This window comes from Limanda limanda, chromosome 3 (assembly GCF_963576545.1).
Source record: "Limanda limanda chromosome 3, fLimLim1.1, whole genome shotgun sequence".
NCBI lineage: Eukaryota > Metazoa > Chordata > Actinopteri > Pleuronectiformes > Pleuronectidae > Limanda > Limanda limanda.
Window position 1 is genome coordinate 33,153,207 of NC_083638.1, and position 18,132 is coordinate 33,171,338.

Here is an 18,132-nt window from a genome sequence, read left to right on the forward strand (position 1 = left end):
GGCCATACACCTTATACATTGAACTGTGTAAGAACAAATACGTTTAACGTGACCATCTTGATGGCATAATCAGCCCTCGTTCACTCTTTTCCTGGGGCATTTGAATCAGTCTAGAGCGTTTTCGCACAATTTCTGCTGCGCGTCCCTGCGCGTTATCTCTGCTCTCAGAGAGTGGATCATCTCATTCAAACAGAGCACGTACCCACACAGATGTGTTCTAACATAGAAGAATGTCACGCTGACACATAGTGTCACAGAGGCAGATTCGTTCAGACCTGAAGTAGCTTGTGTATTCATTTACATCAATTCTATGTTGAGGTCCATTCGCTTCATGTGGACCCACTCGCCAGGACAGACTTTGTCAGTAGTCTACCAGGTCTCTGCAATGATGAACAAGTGGTAGCTTTCTGTCCAGCGTTTCCACGCAACAGCGGCTGTGAAGTGACGACGCTCACGGAGGGATCCATGCTGTTACAGAGACCGACGGCACAGTAGATGTGGTGTGGGTCTCAGTAGGACCTTGTGCGCCTTTTAAACCGAATGGAGCGAAAGGATGACGGAGGTGAGGCGGTGGGGCGCTTGATTCACCAAGATGGTGCAGCGGAGCCCGGTAAGAGTCCGTTATTCCAGCAGACATTTCTTTCTACATTTTGCCAGAAATGCAGGAATATGATGATGATCTGTTTGCGCGCGCGCTGAAACGTCGCGTAGCAGGAGAGAAAAAAAGCCTCGCATGTGTTTACTTCAGTTTACATCTGTCACAGCTGCCCTTACATTCCCTCTGGTTGCTTTCTGTGAACTGCAGTTGTTGATTTACGGAACATGGGCTCTGACGTATCTGGTGTTCAAGATGCCTGCTCTCACATCAGTGCTACCTGGAGTTCATCAAATTATTTAACATTAGGATGCTGTTGAGTCTAACAATTAAAATTTTTTAATTTTAAAGCACAGTATAGGTAAATGGTTTGTATTTATATAGCGCTTTTCTAGTCTTGATGACCACTCAAAGCGCTTTACAGTACAGTTTACATTCACCCATTCACACACACATTCATACAGTGCATCTATTAGCAGCACTTTGTTGTTCTATGAGAGGCAATTCGGGGTTCAGCATCTTGCCCAAGGCATTTTCCCATTTATTTTAGGCTTACTATTCCAAAAAAGATTGTTCAGATTTCAAGCCTATCATTGGCTGTTTCCAACCTGACCTCATGGGATATGTAAAGAATATAAGCACAATCCTCCTCAAAAAACGTACCTTAAGTAAAAGCGTTTCCCCTTAACGTTAAGAGGTTAACCTTTTTTTTTTAACTTAAAGTTGAATGGGTTAGTCACTGTCTACCAAGAGTTAAATGATGAAATATCAGTCTGGCTCTCTGCAGTCAGTGGACTGATTGATCTGATTCTTGAGGGCCTGGAGATGAGACAAGCTGCTTCCAAAGGAGAATGCAACTTTGGAAATTGTATTTATTTAGCCCATATCAACAAATCAAATTTAGGCTCAGCTTAACAAGGTGTCACATTCTCTGTCCTTAATCCCCAAAAAGAGTAAGGAAAACTACAAAAACAAACCTGATTTACCGGGAGATAAGGTAAGAGAAATGTATGATACCAAAAAAAAAAAAAAGGAGAAAACAAACCATACAAAACATAAAGAGAGAGTTACAAACAAGGGATCCTTCACCCAGATGATGCGTGTAGCTGAGCACATCAACAACATAACAATACTCAAGTTCTTATTAAATAATGAGTGAACTTACATTTTTGGGTGACCTATGCCTTTAATGCTTTGATAATGAATCCATTAGTTGTCCTTATTGGCTGTCCCTGTACTGTACTTTCCTTCGCTAACATGTTAGACTTTTTTGTAAACAAGGTAATATAGTATTTCCAGAAACTCTAGCGGAATTGATGGCTGTGTAACAGTTCACACCACTCTCAGAGTTAATATATTACACACTTTATATCTCTTTGATCAATGTGAACCAGTGCTCTTTAACAATGTGGCAGGTAAATTCAACTTGTCATCTGAATATGTTGCAGGCGTTATGATTTCTGGCTTTTTAATCATTATCGTGCCTACTAGTTCTCAAGGCAACAAGCTAATTATTATTCCAGATTTTTACATGGGGGTGTTATCTTCACTGGCTGTCTGTTTAATATATGCTCTTATTATCTAGCTCATTAGAAACCAATGATTATTCCATGGTCTGTGGGAAAATTATACATCTCCAAACCTGTTGCCATACTCACAAACTTATTTTGCATATTTTAGATGTTATAAATAGTAAAAAGTGTACATAGCCAGATTCAAATTTCAGACAGGTGAACTAACCTGTTGTTGATTTACACTGAAAACATCTTGTGTTATGAAGGTAAATACAAGATACATGCTTGGGGCCGCCTGTCTATACTCTGTGCCAAGATATTTGGCAGATGATCTCCCCAGGTCTTTGGCCGAGTGGTGTTAAATATTTCGGTGAATAGCAGAAGATTTTCTGTGATAGTGCCAAATTGCCAATCAACAAATGTCATTGATCTAGTTGCGCCAAATTCTCTAATGAAAAAAACAGCTCATAAAATTAGCTAAAATCTACAGAATACTATATAACCAAATAAATCGTTCAAAAAGGTACACAGTACAGAAGAAGGCTGATGTACTGTACAAAGTCAAACTTGCTATATCATACTAGACATGTTACATAAGTTTGATCAGGTATTTTGACCTGCAGAATCTAAACAAGGTCTATCTGTTCCCTCAGGGTTCACTCTAGATCAGCAATGCAAAAACAGTATCCAAACTACAGCTCTGCCAAGGCTTAGGCTGTATCTCACAGCCAAAAAAAAGGCAGGCTGGCAGGGAGACAGGCAGGCAGATGGCAATTCAAATATAAGCGCAATGGTAAGGCAATACGATTCAAAACAAGAAAGTGACACACAGGTTATAATACATTTAAGATTGTTAAATGTTAGGGTTTTCACATCTTTCCTGCATGGCCCACATGAACTAATTTCCTTTATTACTGTACCCAATATATTTAACAATCATTTCACCAGGTCCTCATTGTTACGTCTGTTTATATGATTATGTTCTAGACTTTTCCATAGAGTTCCTGTCTGCCTCTTATTTATCTGTACATTTGTACACTGCACACACCTTGTGTATGTCATTGAACTGTAGCTGTACAATCTAAAAGAGACTCACCTCTGTCAGATATTTATTTGGAGTTGAAAGCTTGCATGGACATTTAACCTACCAGAGTAAGGTCACCACTCATGAACAATTTAGAGGTAATGAATCATTTTTTTACTTCTGAAATCTGCTAGAAACTATAATAAAATAGACTTTAAATGGATAATTGGAGTCGAAGTCAACATGGCAGGTTCGTCGGCTTAACTTCAACATGCAACTCCTGTCCCATGGTCCTGTTTGTTTGGGTCATACATTTTTACTGAGATAATACTCAGGTAGCCTCCTCTAATTTAGTGATGACACTGAATACATGGCAACTGCATCACTGCAAAAAAAAGCACTCTTTTTGAGGACTTTTTGTGTTGAATATCTTACAGTTTGGAGTCTGTTGATGTGCATCCAGGAGTTGAAATCTATCAATGGTAATGGCCAGATCCTTTTTCCAGCCTGAACACATTGTGGGAGATAGATGTTTGTTTAATTAGAAGTGTATATTTTTTTGGAAAATCTTTTTTTCTGAGTAGCTACAAAGTAAAAATGCAGTAGTCAAGTCCAGGTGAAAAAGGAAAAATCTGTTTTATTCAAACCATGGCTCTTATAGACAAAGCTGGGTCCAAATATCCAAATCCAAATAATTACTTAACAAGGAAACATGAGGAAAAAGAGCTGGCACAAACCCAGCCGATATGGAACACAAACAACAAGACGAACGAGACGAACTGACAAAGACAAAGGGAGGCAGGGGAGATAGAACACACGTGAAACACATCAGGAACAGGTGCAGACTATCAACAAGCAGGAAACAGGACAAAAGCAGGAAACTCAAGACACAAAATTTCAAAATAAAACAGGAAACAGGGAACTAAGAAGCTCAGCTCAGAGTCATGACAAGAATATTAGCTATGGTGCAGTGATGTTGTTGCATTTTCAACAGTCGAGTAAGGAATGTGAGTACTCAAACTGATGGTCCTTTACAGTTTTTGTTCTGTATCCAGCCAGGGGTGCTGCGATTTTTGTGTCTCATGGAAAAAAAAATGTATACTGAAGATGATTTTATAGGCAGTAGTGTCTGAAGTTTTTGGGCTGCTAGTCTCTGGGTTTCTATGGTGGATACTTTTATTTCTTATGTTTTCAGTAAAACTGTATAAATAGTAGTTATGAATGAGTCAAAAGTGTTGGCTGCACCAGGCTCATAAAGACAAAGATACTGTCAATTGCAGCTTTCCTTCCAATTAGTGAGATGGGCTAGTTGTGAGATCTTCATTCCTTTTTTGTAGTATTTCAGATGGAATAACTCTTGAATACCAATGTTTTTTTATATTACCTGGATTTTTAAGATGCAGTATTCCAGACTTCCTCAGAGGGAAATAGTTTTAGATGTGGGCCCATTTATGGAATAATCTGAAATGGTTGAAAGCATTGATTCAAGATTGACAACTTCCTTAGTAGGAATCCTGTGTGGTGGATTAATGTAAACATAGCTGTTTTTAGTCTGTTGCCTAATGCCTCAATTATTATTAGGTCAAAGTTTGAGACAACAGCAGCTCCTAAAAGTTCTGCTTCACCTGCACAATAACACAAGACAATACAAGATGTTCTAGAATGGTGGAGGATCAGGGGCCTACTTTATCATAATGCATCCTTTGACAAATGAAGATTTGGAGAAATGTAATTTCCCATGTACAAAAACTTAAAAAATAACACACCCTAATGGCAGTTCTCTCCGTTCCTCTTCCAGGTTCTCCTCCCCTTGTTAGTAATCACTCAGGCAGGCCATCGCAGGAGGAGGAGCCCACCATGATGAGGAGGAGCGACAACTACTCGCCGGTCCCTAGCGAGGAGAAGAACCCAGATGTGGACTTTATTAACACCAATCCCAGGAGCAGCGAGTCTATAGTAAGAAACTACTTCCATATAAATCCCAATTTCTCCCTTTTTGCTACCAATACAGGGTATATGTGCATGCAACCATTGATTTAGTGGCTAATCGGTATCAGAGGATATCAGTATCTCCAATAATACATTTTCACCTGAACATAATTTATTTTGAAATTGTTGATCTTATTTTCTTATCCTTATTTTGGATTTTCTTAAAGAGTAAGTAAGGAAGTATTTAAAACCACACACCCTGCTGTAAATCCAGTATATCTTAATATCTGAGGCAGTGCCTCTATCCAGGGGGTCATGGAAACAAGGGTCATCCCGAATAAGTGTTATTTTATTAATAGGTGCTTGAAAGTTGCTTTGACATTTTGTGGTACCTGTGTTATGTGTTCTGGTGTCTTGCATCAAGCAGCTGTTTAGTGGTGGTTAAATTATAGAAAATACCAAATAGGAGTGATAACTACCACATAAAGAAATAAACCTCTCTGCCTAGAAGCATATCCAGAGCTGCAGTTCTTTTAACTGATGAACTTTTATTTAAATTCAGGGTGGAAAAGAAAAGGATTCATTCAAATACCAATCGATTGTGCTGATACAACACCAACACAGCAATTAGTGAAGCTGCTTACACAATGATGTGGTGAAGAAAGCTTCCATTGTCTGTTATTGTTGATGTTAATGAGAAGTAATATAAGGTCAGGAGCACATACGGGTCAACATACAGCCTGATTTTGCGACTTCTTATTGTTGTAAAGGTATTGGTATTGGTCACAAGTGCTGGGTTTGATGCCCCTCAGCAGGCTTCTGAAAATTTGGCCAGTCAGAAGAAAGTGGGCTTTTAAGGTGGTCTCTAAAGGAGGCCTGAGCTAATATTACCTGTTTCACATGCTCAACTGAGAGGCTGCGAATCAGGCAGTCTGAGAGAATTAAGGACTTTTTGAACTCTGAATCATGCAGAGCTTCACTAGTGGAGTCCCTGAATATAAAGCTGCAAACAAGCATAACAGGGCCACTTTAAAGTACAACCTGAGCTGAAGGATATTCTCTAGTTCAGCAGGACCGATTCCCCATGATCATGACAACCAAAAAAAGAAAAAAGCACTGAAGAACAGTGAGCTAAATGAAAAATTACTTTTTTAATTGCAATGTTTATTACATCTCACAGTGCAAAAGTGCTATGAGAGAGAATAAACCATACACTGGTAGATGATAGAGTTTGGCAGCATTTTCAGAAGTCCAAAAATATAAGTTTATGAGGCACGTAATAGAGAAAAGTTAATTACACATCATTCAAATCAAAAGTGCCTGTTAAATTTGAGATATTTTAGCTGACATTTTGTCCTGAGTGTGGTGCTAGAGGAGAGATAATGACATGATCAAAATGGGGAGAGCTCATGCTGCTGCACAGATTAATATGTTTTATAGAATTAATGGTTTATGTGACTACTTTTCATGTTAAAACGGGTTGCTCATAGTAACAAATACACAAAGAATTAGGGGATTTGGACCTAGAATGTAGAATGCAGAAGGTGAACTGTTTACAAATATGTTCGCCATATCATACGCCTGGCATTGCTAGACCAACTCACATTTGGTAATGTTTCTTGGCTCTTTTAGTTGATTTTGGATTTCCAGAGGGAGTTATCAACAAACATAGAGCAGAACACCAGGGCAAAGAAACATGTGACACATTAGTTACAGGAAGAGTGAAAAAAGCTTATATTGTGCAGCTATTCTTTTGTCTTTGAAAAACGTTTGTCCAGTTTGTTTAATAAAGATTCGATAGAGGACTAAACCGACCTGTCCACATCAATCACAGCCATCTTGGTTTGGAAACAGAATATTTCAGAAATGCTCCCATTGGGGGCTCTTATGTCAGTCATTGTGACATTTTAGTTAAAAGTGTCGTGATTGGCTGGCCAGTTTCAGGGCTGATGGGAATCTCTCTGAGTGGAAGGGGACCATACCTACCTGTTGTGAGAACACATAAACACCAGCTGGTTTGGCCAGGCTACCATCTCATAAAGTTATAAGCTGATAATATTTGATTAGCGTTTTTTTGTCGGGGTTGAATGTTATATATCTTGACATAATGAACCGATGACCTCTATCACTGAATTTATTTTTTATATATTTTAGAATGTCAATTCAGCACAATAATGATCGTTTGCTGTCTTGAAAAATAAGGCTAATGAAAAAAATTACTTCATAAGAAAAATAGACAAGATTACAAAATAATGACATCATGTCTTGGTATCAGTATTATTTTAGAATACAGGACGAAATGTTTAATATTCCTTGTATGTTTGAAGGTCTTCTGCACAATTGATGTTACCAACTGAACTTGAGTTTAGCTCAGGCTAAAGGTAACTCTGACTGGCTACTAGCTTGTACTGTATGGGAGTGCTATGAAAGCCATGTGGCCTACTCAGTAGATCAGACATCATTACCAGAGTATCAGGTCAGGACATAGTCTGGTAGTAACAATATGTACATAAATGTATACTTTCAGTAGGCTTATTTCAGTAGTTTTCAGAGTTTATTTGCGAAGCTGAATATTACATTTGGTCAGTTGTGTGAGGTACTTATAGGTTGGGAAATTATGAACTGCTGATCCCTGTTGGATCAGAGTTATTTTTGGTCCCAATGTGCACTTCTGGTTTGGAGCGAAACGTCTTTTTTCTTTTGGTTTAAATTAATTAATTATCCAAAGTAACGCGGATATTTAGCTGTATATGTTGAACACCATAGATAGTGTAAAAGCCAGACATGTAGAAACTAAATTGTTTGCATGTGTAAAACCCACCAGAGGTACGGAAGAAGATCTGTTATTTTGAGTATTTTGTCTATTTGGACCAAAGTCAATATTGGCACAGCTTTTGTGGGTTACGGAAGTCAGATTTCTGCAGTTCCTTGTGTTGTGAGTTCAAGCGTCAGTATGCAAAAACTCACTGTTCCAGCTGTCACATGTAGCTCACTGCTTCTATGAAAAACATTATTGACTGGAAAACTGCAGGGTTGTCTCAGCCTAGTGCTTATTATGGCTCAGAAATGTGTTTGTCTGTGTGTGTGTGTGGCTGTGTGTGTGTGTGTGTGTGTGTGTGTGTGTGTGTGTGTGTGTGTGTGTGTGTGTGTGTGTGTGTGTGTGTGTGTGTGTGTTTGTGTGTGTGTGTGTGGGGGTGGGGGTGGATGGGTGGGTGGGTGGATGGTTGTGTGCATGTGGAAGCCCAGAGGAGAGAACCTCCTTTCCCAGTAGCTTGGTGAGAAAAGAGTTCTTATTGGTGGATGATGCATACACCACCACATCCTCATGTGCCCTCCGAGGAGCAACCTCTGATCTTTCCAGCTATGACTACTTCCTGTTGAGAGAGGGCTAAATATCAAAGTGTGTGTGTGTGGTGGGGTTGAGACTGTGGGCCATATACTGTACACACACAGAAACACAAATTGCTGCAGTACAGTGTGTTGGTTGCTGTACTGAGGAAAAGCTTTTCATTTCATTGCAGTGTAACTTTTTCAATAATAGTTGCTGATCTATGTTCCAAACGGCAATTCCCATCCATCCTGCTGGAGTTTATGACGGCCATCTTCTCAACACGCATTTCCATGTGATTTTGCCTTCATCACCATATAAACATCAGCCTTTAGATATCAGATGTGTTTAAGGCTGTTTTGAACTCATGTACAGCTTGTGCATTACAGTCTTTTGAGTGGTCATTTTACTAGGAACACCTTAGAGACAGTTTCTCACAGGGTCCTGAACTTTGTCTCGAGAGGTCCTCTGTTCATATGTGGCCCTAAGCTTTCATGTAACATACTGAAGCTCCGTCCTTTGTAGATCCAAAAGAAGCTCACTTTAACAGATATACAGCAACTCCTCTTCTGTTTCTATTGGTGCACATTTTCCTCAACGGCACCACCAATTATCCTCAGTACAAGGCAGCTTTGCTATCCTCAGGGCCGGGTGCCGTAGTTACTCTGCAGTGTATTGGGGCTCAAACAAGTAGCACTGCTTATCAAAGTATCACTATTGAGCTGTGTCTTTTTAGTGTGATTGTAGAATATAAACTTATGATAAGTTGGGAGTGTGTTAGTGGAAGGATCCACCTCCTTTTCTACTATTACAGCAAAGTGATCTAATGGTAAAATACCGTGCTATGAGTTCTTAAATGTATAATGGGGGTTAATTATTAAATGTGAGGAACAGGATCTTGAATTCTATTCGGAATTTTAAAGGGAGCCAATGCAGAGAGGCTAAAACAGAAGTAATATGATCTCCTCTTCTAGTTCCTGTCAGCACTCGTGCTGCAGTATTTTGTACCAACTAGAGGTTTTTCACAAACTTACTGGGAGATCCTGCTAGTAAAGAATTATAGTCCAGTGTAGACGTTACAAATGTACGGACTCGTTTCCAGGCATTCTTTTGAGACAGGATGTTTCTTACCTCTAAAAGGTTTTATGACCCTTGACCTCTCTTCCAATACCACAGGAGGTGCTCCAGATCTTCAAATGTGTCCCGAAAAGGGTGTTTATATACCACCAGAGGATTTACCCTGGATGTTTTGGGAGAAACATAACCACAAAGTCCACTGTTGTTATATCTGACAGGGTGGAGAATGGGGAATTTCACAGTCTGCTCCCAACTAAGTGATTAGGCCTACTGTACATTAACTCAATATTTCTTGACTACGTTAGAAAAGTTTTGACATTTGCAAATTATTTTTAAACGTCACTGCATCTGAAGTGTTTGAGACTCAGCTGATAAATGTAAAATCACATATTTTCATGCACCAATAATAACATTCAGTAAAATCTTAATCTGGTGACAGATGTTGCCTTGTTTGGTCACTGGCAATCAAATCTAATTAAAGTCTTAATGAATAACAACAATAACAATAACAAGACTTTAATTAGATTTGAATAACAAATAGATTTGTTATTCGTATAGTTAAAATGGTATATAATACTTTAAATAGGGCGACTGTGGTTGAGGGGTAGAGTTAAGGTCGGCGGTTCAATCCCCAGTCTGACCCATCTGCATGCCTAAGTGTCCTTGGGCAAGATTCTGAACCCTGAATGGCCCTATAGAATAACAAAGTGTTGCGATTAGATGCACTGTATGAATGTGTGTGTGAATGGGTGAATGTTAAACTGTACTGTAAAGTGCTTTGAGTGGTCATCAAGACCTAGAAAAGCGCTATATAAATACAAAACCATTTAGCATTTAAAATCTGAAGCCTAGTTTTCAGGACTTTTTAGGTAACAGAAAGATTTTGTTGTAGTGAAATATTTGGAAAGCACCTTTTTTGATATTTACAGTGACGTCAAACTTTACATAAACTTCAGATTTGCCAAATCATAATCATCATGTTTAAGTTGTCATAAAAACTTTACTACAATCAGCAGGGAAAACTCATGAAATATGTAACAACATGTAGAAGATCAGTGCCATTAAAAACAACAAACAATTACTGAAAAAAGTATAGAAGGTGTTTAGATGTTCCAATAAATTTGGCATTTATAATAATAATAGTAATAAGAATAATAAGAATAAGAATATTTGTATGATTCCTCAGAAGGTGACTGCTCATTTAGTGATCACTCAAAATGAGTGAATTAAACTGACCCATCTCCCCTCTTACAAGAAATTCTACAGAGACTCTTGAACTTAGTATTATTTTGTCAACCTATTCATTATTGATAAGAAATAGGAAATGTTTATAAAGTAATCTATGATACTTTGTTTCTGTCTTGCTTCTAGCCAATGAAAAATCTTTATGCGGATCACGTCTCCCCACTATTCCCTGGGCTAGGCCCATACTTTTCTGATGGGTGTCGCCGGGTGGACTATGTGTTGGCATACCACATCCAGAAGCCCAGCAGCGTCCCGCGCAGGTCATCCAAATTTGGCGACAACAACTTCATCCGAAGGCTTCGTCGCAGCCTGAGTATGAGAAGCAGCCGAGCCCCACTGCAGCCAAAGGAGGACCCAGAAATCGCCGCCCAGGAGCAACGGATGGACTATCATGAGGATGACAAGCGCTTCAGGCGAGAGGAGTTTGAGGAGAACCTCTTGGAGACAGGACTGGAGTTAGAAAAGGATGAAGGGGTGAGAAAGGGGGGAAAGTTTACAAAGCTGAATGTGACCTGGTTTGGAGAAAACACAGAGGAATTGGAAAGAGGTATACCATGTCTGTCCTCTTGACTTAATAGTTCACCTAAAAATGATAATTCACTCATTATTTACTCACCCCTATGCTGGTGGAGGGGTGGGTGAAGTGTTGGAGTCCACAAAACACTGCTGGAGTTTCAGTTGTAAACACTGTAGCAGCTGAATCCAATACAACTGAAGATATTACGGGCTTATTTTCAGGGGTAAAAAAACAACAGAAAAAAAGTTAATATGCCTCCATACTGCTCGTGTGGTGTCATCCACAAGCCCCGCCATTCATATTTTCGATTCGAAAAACAAGGTCATTTCCACCTTGTTTTCCACCTAAAAGTTTACCAGAAGTGGCTAAGCCAGTGGACATTTGGGAATCGTCAGTAGCATTTCTGACGATTTCTAAATGCACCTCGTAGGAAGATGTTAGCGGTCATTTAGCCTTAAAACACATTGTAAATGAACTTGTTTACTGTCCAAAATTAATGTCAGGGCTTGTGGAGACTTAGATAACACCACACGAGCAGTATTGAGGCATTTTATGTTTTCTATTGTTGTTTTTTTATGTCTGAAGATAAGTCCCTAGTATCTTCAGTTGTATTGGATTTGGCTGCTACACTGTTTACCCCTGAAACTCCAAAAATGTTTTGTGGACTCAAAAACTTCACTCACCCCTCCATTAGCATAGGGGTGAGTAGATAAAGGGTGACTTATCTTTTTTGGGTGAACTATTCTTTTAATATATAAGGGTTACGTGGTATTCAAGGATGTGGGAATGATCCATTATGTTGAACATATGGGCATAGCTTGTATAAGGACACCTGATCCCAAAGAGACAAAGGGTACCTGAGGACATGCTGGAAATACCATACTTAGATATACACTATGACACTCTCGATCAAGAGTCTGCTAACAGCTGTTTAGGTATGATGCATTCTGACATGCTCACTGGAGAGCCTAACAAGAAAGGGACCTGACCTTAACTCAGGTCAGGTAACACTGCTACCAACAGAACAACGTGTTCACGGGCTAAACATGCTCTCAATACCAGGTCAGAGTTATCAGCATGGACTCTACTCAATATTTGTCCAAAAAAGTTAACTAGATATGCTAAATTTGTCTCCTCACAGGTTCTTGATATTATTTACTGAACACCTCTGTATGTTAGAAATGTTAGAAATTCAACTTACTTTCAGTGTTATTAAAAAAAAAAATTATACTTTTTCAATTCAATTTTTTGCAAAAATCATAATATACATCATCTCCAGGCACTTTGCCTAGACATTTAGATTGTGAGTATGATTCACGTGCACAGTGAATGAGTTTAATTAAACAAATGTTGCAAAATAGCAAAACAACAATTGCCTAAGGAGCTGATGCAATGCACAATTTAAACAAATAAGTTTGCTCAGCAACTTCCTGGATAAATGTTATGTTTATATTATCATAATATAATAAAATCTGTTTGTGGTTTGTTAACACAAGCTGACTGACTGAGCTAAGTTGGTCTGTTGCCTAAAAGCCATTAAATTAATTTTAATTCATGTCTTTGAACTGACTCCGGAGATTTACTTTACATTATTAGGTTTATTTTTCTGTCTTATCTCATCAGTGAGTGGATGTTTGTTAGACCATATTCCTGGTAGCATCGGTGTCACTACTGTGTACTTGCTCTGTGAGTGAACCCATGGATACATTTGTTTTCTTTAATGGAGAACCAACACTTCTACTGGTCATTTCTTCGCCACTTTCCTGTGAAAAAGACAATTGGAGATTTCATTGACTTCTCACACACTGCATCATCCATTAAGACCTGTATGAGCAAACCTATATACTGAAAAAGGCTCTTAGAAAGACTAATAGGCTTGACAATGAGTTGGCAAGTGTTTGAGAAAGGGTCCTACATATAGCCAGTGTGTAATAATAATAGGCTTTATCAGTGGGTGATTATGTATGGATTAAATGGGATTTAATAGCTTGATATACAGAAGAAATTGCTATTATTACATTTCCAGTATATTATTTTCATTTTCAATACAGCCTGGTGTATTTAATCATAAATACCATGACTGCCAACCCAAGGAAACCAAGCAGGAACCTGACACATTCTACATGTTTCTGTAATGGCTGCAAACATTATTTATATAAACCATTGCTGTTTGTTTTATTTGTGTAGACTGCATATTGGCTACTAAACAGGACATGCAGCTGTGGACTTGCAAGCTGACCAAAGATGCACACACACTTCTATGCAAACTACAATCAGGAGTACCCAGACACATTCCTCACATGCACTCTAGACCTAGCACGATGGTGACCTCCATCCAAGAAGAACTTCTGTGTTTGTTAGGTCTAGCTGAACAAAATGAACAAGTAGGAAAAAGAAAAGAGTGTCTGTGACTGCCTAACATCAATCAGACCTATGTTGAGGAATACATATAGTGCATGAGTTTAATAATAATTCTGTACTATTTCATTAAATACAAAATAAATATGTAAAAGACAGTTAAAATGCATTTTATGAATCAGTCCCTAAACTTTTTGTGTGTAATAAATAACTAATCAATTAGAATTGCCCTTAGGAAATCATGGGACACCCCATCCTCAAATGAAACTACGTAACTCCCACCTTTACAGTACGTAATTTGGAATTTAATATAAACCCTTATTTGTCAAAATCCTTTTAACAATATTGTATTTTAGCTGTATCAAGTAATTTTGCAGAAACTGCATTTTAAATTTTTTGGGCTTTGCTTATGATCAGCAGGCAAACACAAACCATTTGAGCATTTTACATTGAAATCCATGGTATACATATCTATCTGCATGATATATTCAGTAATCTCATTTAGCTACTTTGAATTGGATATATTTCTGCATCAAGATGTGTCAGTGTGCTGACCTGAAGGGTGTGAAGTGAGTCTGGCAGTGTAGGAGTGATTTATGTAAGTGTAGAGGCTGCAGACATAATCTCATATGCAGCAGTAGAGGCATCAGTTTGTCCTGAATTGTATCAACCAGCTTAGCTTTAAATCTAACAGAAATGTAGCATCTACCTTTTTCCAAATATGTATTGTTCATAGTAACGGTTCATATGTTTTTCCAAACCATGATCTGTAATTCTGATGCATGTTCATAGATGATAGTTTCTGACTAGTCAATTCTATTATTTCAGTGTAAGATACCTGGAATTGGGTTCTTGAAGATCCATGCTCCTTGGAATGTTCTATGTCGAGAAGCTGAGTTCATGAAGCTCAAGATGCCAACAAAGAAGGTACTCTGTCCATCAGTATGTTGTCCATTTATCAAATGTTCATTCTCTGTAACTGAGGCCGAAGGCCTGGCTCTCAGAGCTGCAGAGGTACATGGGGAAAAATGTGAAGATTAATGTTTTCTGTTGCTCCCTCCTTTCCATTCATGTAGTGTTATAACACCCTTATGGGGTCATTTTGTGCTGACAGCTTTTACAAGCCAGATAATGAGAATTTGATCGAAATCCAATGCAAATGCAGAATGCAGAATGCCTGATTAATAATCAAACATTTGTGCTGTAATTCACAGTCCATTGTTTATATACAAGGAAAGAGTGCAATACAATGCTCATTAGAATCTACTTCGCACTCATTGTCAAAGTCAGAAATATTGGATATTAATTCAAAACACTAAAACATCAGCAAGCTCAGTCCCAAACTACCAACTACATTGTTTAAAGCCTACACTTAAGTCCCAAGTAAACTGTTTGCATTTCTGGAAGCAATTATTTATTACAACCTCAGCATCAACCTCAGAATTTAGACCATACTATATCACACACTTCGCTTATGAGCAGATGACAAATACATTAAATAGTTTGAAGACGTTGTGGTAGAAATTAAGCAGTTTACAGTGCTTTCATGTGAAATGCATTTCTCATTTCCAGGTAAACAATTATTTTGCCTAATCTGCAGGTCTACGATGTGAAACAAGGAAGTAATCTGGTGGAGAAGATCAGACTCTTCATTCACAAAGTCACAGCTCCACTGCATCCAAAAGTAGATGCCAACAGACCACAAACACTCAAATCCCTCTCTCATCCTTTCTCAAGGGAGAAGCAGCATCTGTGAGTAAAACCTCTGCTGACTATTTTGCTTTTTAACTTTTTTTTGTAAAAAAGAGATTGTGTGTTCTTTAGCAACTGTGTTCAGCCATGTAGAGAGCAGTGAGTATAATTGGCATGAAAATGATCAGCCAACCCTGCAGCTCCCCTTAACTTTCTAGGGCTTTTACTCGCTCTTTTGCTCTATGGGGCCCTACCTTTTTGGTTAACTATACAGTACTGCCTATGCACTAAACATCCAAAGTTAGAAAGTTGCTGGTGAATATGATGGAGTATTTATCAGCCAGAGCGCAAGACATTTCCCTATCAAGTTCAGCTAAAATACAGCGAAGACAAGGAATATTGGACTTTGGAATGATAGGTACATTTTTTGTAAAGTGGAGCCACCCAGTGGCTTCAATTATTGACAAAGCTCAGAGAAGTAATAACAATTGAGCTGTAAATTAGTATCAAGACATGTCAAGCTTTCTGATTAGAGTATTACTGGAAAGTTAAAGCATGTCATTCTCCTGCTGCCTTCTGTATCCCACAGCTTTCTCACATCCTACGGGAACAAATGTAGCTACTGGATTTAGAAAATAAATTTAAAAAAATATTTTGACGGGTGTTAAAATATTTAAATAAAGCATTTACACTGACTATTGGATTAACTACATACAGCAGTCACAACTTCAGTGATGCTTCCTTTCCTATCAAGTAAAATCACTTTCAAAGGCAGTGATTAAAGAAGAAAAATATCTTGATCTAAAAGCCAGCCTCCCAGGATGTGTAGAGGAGAGAGTGGGCAGCGGGCAGCTATATTTACAGCTCTGACTAACAGCCAGCTGGAAATCTCCCTCCACATATTTTCCATCACTTAATATTCATCTTTTCGAGAACACTCGAAGTCAGCTCTGAGATTAAAGTTGGTACAAGGGATTATAATCCAACACAAATTTTGTCCAATTCAGCAAATATATCAAGAAATAAATGGGGAGAAAAGTAGCTTGGACAGACCCACAAAACACTATTCATCATGACAGTCTGCAAAAGGTGTAATTTCTGCTTAAGCACGGGAAAAAGGAAGGGGGCAGTAGGAGCAAGAGATGGTAAATCCAGCAAATGCTAACAGAAAATGTTAATTGAAGTATTACTAGAGGAAGGAAAAGGAGCAGCCTATGCTTCAGTCTCAACCAGATTGTGTGGTGTTTTGTCTGGGATTTATCAGGACTGCAGATGATAGCACCAACATTAAAGTGAGTGCATGGAAGGAACATTGACTGACATTGACTTGAGAGTGATGTGTCCAACAAATTCACATTGTGGAAAACCTTTCAAAAGTGCTATGAACAGACAAGGTTTATGAGGTGTGTCAACAGTGGTTAGGCTTTAAAGTGGTGAAGAATGCAAACTCAGACTGGGACAGAAATTTCAACCTTGGACGTTTACCACATATGACAGGCAAACTGAGAGCACTAAAGAGGCTGGTCAAAACTTTATGGATTTGTTAGCAATCACTTAACAGCTCCTGGGTTCAGTCTGAATCGAGTCTACAGGTGTAACATTGCTGTGACCATACCAAATTTGTTTGGTATTGATTGGTTAGCTGAGTTGATTGTTGCTAACTTGTCATGCCAACCTAACTCAAACTATACGTTGATAGTGCGGGCTAAATGCTGTTAGCTAATTCCACATATTGGTAGGCTCATGTGTTGTAGCATGTTATATGGTTGGTTATTTAAACTGATCACTTCCTTTACATTTGGCATGTAACTCCACTAAAGGACCGAAACCACAGATAAAATCTCACTGTGCCACAAATCATTTGGGTCATTAATTTAAGACAGGGGCCTTTATCAGATGTACATAGTCTGCAGCATGAAAACTACACTCGCTTAGGCATCTCTGGCTGATTCTCAGTCATGTCCCCACTGCACTTCTATGCTAGAAAAGATCCTGGAAAGGATCAGGAAGCAAAGGCTTGTAGAGTCAGGACCCCTGCCTGTTGAAGACACCTCTAGGTGGATATGACAAATGCTGAGTGCCTAGACATGCCTCCATTCTTTGAGAAGCATCTCCAAGGAACACCAGACAGTTAGGGAACAGAGTAGGCGATGTCCGAGTAGGGTCTGGAACTATGCTTGTCTACAAAATGCAGGCTACACAGAGAATAGATAGAAATATTAACTCAAGTAATTAAAGAGGCATTGATGATCTATTTGTATCAAGGAAGGCTCTTAATGGACTTCCCTTTCCATACTGTGAATAATAATAATAATTTAAAAAGAATGTCTCTCACTTTATTTAATATGAAGCCAAATATATTCTAATGATAATGTAACTCTTGTCTTTGCATACAACACATTGCATGTTGACTATTTTAGCAATTCATTCAAAAGTTAAGGTTTTAACTACCCCAGTTTTTGTCTTAAAAAATAAATTCATCATCATACAGTCCCCACCATCGGATGATTGATGATCGAAGCAGCCTATCTATATCAATGGTAATTTTGATATTTTCAGGAACTGACAAAAAGAAGTAATGATAAAGTCACAAATTTTGGACCACCTTGTGGTTGTGTCAGAACGACCCACCACTGATCTAGCACAGCAAACTGACTGACAGAGCAACGTTTTTAGTCACAGTTTTAAAAGTGTCTGAAACAACAGTTATATGTCAAGTTTTCAGTGGCACAAAGTGACAGATTTAAGTCTTCAGATAACTTTGTTTATTTTGAGTTTTAGTCAGACATTGGATGTAATCATTTTTTTATTTGAGGATGCACTTTGTGTAATGATCTTTCCTTTTTTCCAGTT

At 38.5% G+C, this 18,132-nt stretch overlaps 1 protein-coding gene across 1 annotated transcript in view; it reads left to right on the plus strand.

The window, feature by feature from the left end:
- Positions 1–540: 540 nt before the first annotated feature.
- Positions 541–18,132, plus strand: part of ano1a (anoctamin 1, calcium activated chloride channel a) — a 58,237-nt gene continuing 40,645 nt past the window's right edge. The window contains exons 1-5 of the mRNA XM_061068158.1: positions 541–610; positions 4,932–5,089; positions 10,839–11,186; positions 14,416–14,514; positions 15,188–15,339. Coding sequence (XP_060924141.1) covers positions 541–610; positions 4,932–5,089; positions 10,839–11,186; positions 14,416–14,514; positions 15,188–15,339 — 827 coding nt within the window. The remainder of the gene's footprint in view (positions 611–4,931; positions 5,090–10,838; positions 11,187–14,415; positions 14,515–15,187; positions 15,340–18,132) is intronic.